The 4072-nt window shown below is 36.4% G+C and overlaps 2 protein-coding genes across 3 annotated transcripts in view; one reads left to right on the top strand and one right to left on the bottom strand.

The window, feature by feature from the left end:
- Positions 1 to 4072, bottom strand: part of LOC107662289 (abhydrolase domain-containing protein 2-A-like) — a 31301-nt gene that overhangs the window by 25225 nt on the left and 2004 nt on the right. The window lies entirely within an intron of this gene.
- Positions 2503 to 4072, top strand: part of LOC107662290 (uncharacterized) — a 6977-nt gene continuing 5407 nt past the window's right edge. Inside the window, exons 1-2 of one of the 2 annotated variants that reach the window (XM_016452257.1) lie at positions 2503 to 2619; positions 3596 to 3640. In XM_016452257.1, the coding sequence (XP_016307743.1) occupies positions 2562 to 2619; positions 3596 to 3640 (103 nt within the window). In that variant the 5' untranslated portion in view covers positions 2503 to 2561. Of the gene's footprint in view, positions 2620 to 3581; positions 3641 to 4072 lie in introns of both variants that reach the window. The other variant, XM_016452258.1, reaches the window with a different exon arrangement.

Genomic DNA, 4072 nt, shown 5'->3' with positions numbered 1-4072 from the left:
TTTTTACTCTCATAGATTTTGTTACCATTGCCATGCATTATACGACTGATAGACTGCAACGGCTGGACTTAAAAATCTTCATTTGTGTTCTACTGAAGAAACAAAGTCACCTACATCTTGGATGCCCTGGGGGTTAAGCAGATAAACATCAAATTTTCATTTTTGAGTGAACTATCCCTTTAATACAAAAGAACATACATTTCAAATTTTGTTAGCTATTGAAGGTATCCAGGCTGAACAACCACCATGTAGAACAGGGCGGGACTGGGACAAAATTTCACTCATTCAGAGATGTTCCTCACTGTAGAACACAAGATCCAGGGGGCGTGGGTGGATCCCGATCCAACTCCTCCCACCTTACATATACCTAAACCTAACTGTCTCCACCCCGATTCCCAAACCCACCAATCTCCACCCCTAAACCTACCCGTCTCCACCCCGATTCCCAAACCCACCCATCCCCAGCCCTAAACCTACCCATCTCCACCCCCTGATTCCCAAACCCACCCACATCTCCACCCCTAAACCTACCCGTCTCCACCCCGATTCCCAAACCCACCCATCTCCACCTCTAAACCTACCCCTTTCCCGGAGCTCCACCCCTAAACCTACCAATCTCCACCCCCTAGATGTGGATCCAACCACGCCCCCTGGATCTTGTGTGAGGGGTTACTGGTTCATCCAGGCCACAACAAATACACCCATACACCCACAACAAATTCTGAAACCATGGACAACACTATTTTTTGTATGGCCATCACATAAAAAAGGTTAAAATCCTTAGGCTGGGGCCGTGCAAAATAACCATATTTTCTAAATTGCCTAAATGTCAAAATTAGTACAACAATAACTACACCATGACAATATCTTAATAGAAAAATCCTAATATTGAACATGCCATTGCATTATCAAGAGTCATATTTTTCCCTTATGAAAATTAACTATGGTTTTATTATAGTAAAAGTATAGTAACCATAGTTTTTTAGTGGATTGATTACCATTTGTGTAACCATAGTTGAACTACAAATTCCATGGTTAAACTATGGTTAGTGCAGCAAAACCATTATTTGTCGTTACCTTAGTAACCATGGTTTTGGTATTATGCATGTAAAAGTAGTAGTAAAAGCATGGTTAATTTTCATAAGGGTTGTGTTGTTGTCTGCCCTAGCTCCCTCTAAACCTATCATAAAACAAACAATGTGAATATTTGTCTGCTAAATAACTACTGTAACTGTACAACAGATAATGATGTCCTTTAGCATACAGTATTTTCTGATAATCTGTTTGGATTCAGCCTAAATGCTATAGTGCATAAATGTTTGCGGGAATTTCCCACATTCTAAATGTGAAACCTGCAGTATTGTGTAGCAAATACAGGCCCTGCTTAACTAAGTAAACAAAGACAAAACTACCGTAGCCTATTTACAGATGAAACTGACCTGCACTTGAAGTCCTGAACAGATTGATAAAAGTGAATCAATGAAAGTAAAAAGTTGTCAGAAAAATAAACAGTTAAGTAAAGTAGGCTACTGATACCAGAAAAATCTACTTAAGTGTAACGAAGTATTTGTACTTCGATACTTCCCATCTCTGCCGAGCAGGGTAACAAAAGGTCAAAGGTCAGTGGCATGCCCTAGTCGAAAATTCAACCAGTCTTAAATGGCTCAAATAAGAATCTTCTAAAAGATCTTTGTCATTTCTGTCATCATTTGGAACCAATCCTAAAGAGATCAAACTAGATTCTTTAAAAATTCTACTGGATAAACTGAAGATTCCATTTTTACTTTTCACAATTTCATCTTAAGCGATCATCACATTTGATCTATTTACGACTGATATGAATCATAAATTGATTACAATTTTTTGAGCTACGAGGAAAACATTCTCAGTATTGTGATACTCCAGTAACGAATGGCTTTTATCGCTTCACCTCTGCAACAATGCAAGTGACACCTCGTTCATTCACCCCTCAAGGCTCCAAGCGCTTGCCATAAACAAATAAAACCCACCTCTCTTGTCTGCACAAGCAAACATACACACATGTGACCGGTTCTTGACCGACGGGTCAGCGACTGTATCCCTCTCATCAGTATTCTGCTGCACTAACATGACAAGGCTGGAGCAAGGCTATCCAAACATCGAGCAAAAAAAAAAAAAAACGGCCTTAGAACAGAACCATTCATAAACAGCGTGTCGAATGACTTTTACTTTGGGTAATTCATTTATTGCCTGTATTTATCTCAAGATAGCCTAGTTCTTTAGAATACTGTATTTCCTGGATGGCCTATTTCAGCCCAAGATTTGTACAAAAGAAACTATAAACTTATATAAATATAACTTGCAAATATAGTTATACAAATATAACTATAAATAACTTCAGCTTCACCTAATTACGTAAAGAATACGAACTGCTAACTCATTCCCTCATCATCTTCTAAAACCTTCCCCTCTTGAGTTCATAAAGACATCAAACTGCACTATAAAATGGAAAGGAATTGCATGAGTGTATCTCCTCCCATTTGAACTTTGGAAACACTCTGCCGTAGTAAAGCGTTCCCAACATGTGTAGTCATTCTTTCTGTTCTACCCCACGATCGCCTCTCAAACTGTGCTCTTCAGGTGAGTTGAATTCATATGTCATCTATAATAGCCATCCGTATGGATCATACAGAAGCTCTGTGATCTAAACATGCCATTAAGTTATTCTTACGATAAGAAATGCTGATAAGAATTATTGCATGGCATCTCGTCTTTTTTTGGTGCAATAATGCTTATTTTAAAATAATACTGCACTGTAACATTGTTGTAACTTTTAATTATTTTATACACTGCAAAACATTTCTACCTACTTCAACTTTAACTTCAGGTCAGTTGATGCATTAAAGTTTTAAGTATAATCAAATTGGCTATACAAGTCATTTTAGCTTAAATTATATTAAACCAACTTAAAACAAAATTAAAATACGTAGTTGAAATTGGTTAAATCATTTTGATGAGTAAGAGTAATGGAAAATCATGTTGCATATGTTACGTATTACATGAAAAACATACATTTTAACTGCATTAAAAATTTACATTTTAGCTTTAGATGTTAAATATTGATGCTAAATCCACTGCTGTTTTATATAGAATTGTTTATACAGTTTTTAATGCAATTACATCAGAAGTAACTGTAATTAAATTAAATTAAATTAAGAACACCTAACACTGATAGGGACAAAAATGCAATAAAAAAATAAAAATTGATAATTGAAATTGTATATATCTTGACTAAGGTGGTAAAACACAAATAACTGTAAAGCAAAATATCAAACAATTTTAAGAAATATTTTGTAACATTGAGGTGGGTGGGATCAACATCTGGTTTTTGTCAAGGCATGATATCGCATTCTCTCATTGGGAAAGGTTACAATATTGCACCATGGCATCTTTAGTCAAGCTGATGTGTTCAAGCATTGCATGTGTGGGGGAGAAATTCTCAGAAATGAAAACGCAGGGCTAATTAAACTTGGCATGTTGTTTTTAACGGTGTTAATATGTGTGAAAGTGTTAACCCCACTGCATTGCGTCTGTTTAAGCAGACTCTGTATTACAGGAGCGATGCTGCTGTTGTGGATAGCATTATCTCTCACCTGGCCTGGTATAGTACACTCTTAAACTCATAAAATCAACTGAGTGAATCTAATACTAGGAGAATAAATGAACATGCAAGAATATATCCACCGCTGCGCTTCCCAAAAGCATTATATAAGTACACTCTCAGAATAAAAGATAGATAGAAATCTATCACTGGAGTAGTGCCCTTTCAAAGGGTACACTTTAGGTAGTAATAATATGTACTAATATGAACCATTTAGGGGTGAATAAGATACAAATAAGCACCTTAAAGCTTTTGTACCTTAGGATACCACCCTAGTGACAGCTTTGTACCTTTTTTTGTCTGAGAGTATAGATCATTGAGACTATTTGCGCCAATGCTGACAATGCTTTTGGGAAATCCAGCCCATTCTAGAATTAATAGAAATATATATATATATATATATATATATATACACCTTGCTACGTGTACTGC

This window comes from Sinocyclocheilus anshuiensis, unplaced genomic scaffold (genome assembly GCF_001515605.1).
Source record: "Sinocyclocheilus anshuiensis isolate Anshui unplaced genomic scaffold, SAMN03320099.WGS_v1.1 scaffold579, whole genome shotgun sequence".
Taxonomy (NCBI): Eukaryota; Metazoa; Chordata; class Actinopteri; order Cypriniformes; family Cyprinidae; genus Sinocyclocheilus; species Sinocyclocheilus anshuiensis.
This window is presented reverse-complemented; position numbering and strand designations above follow the sequence as displayed.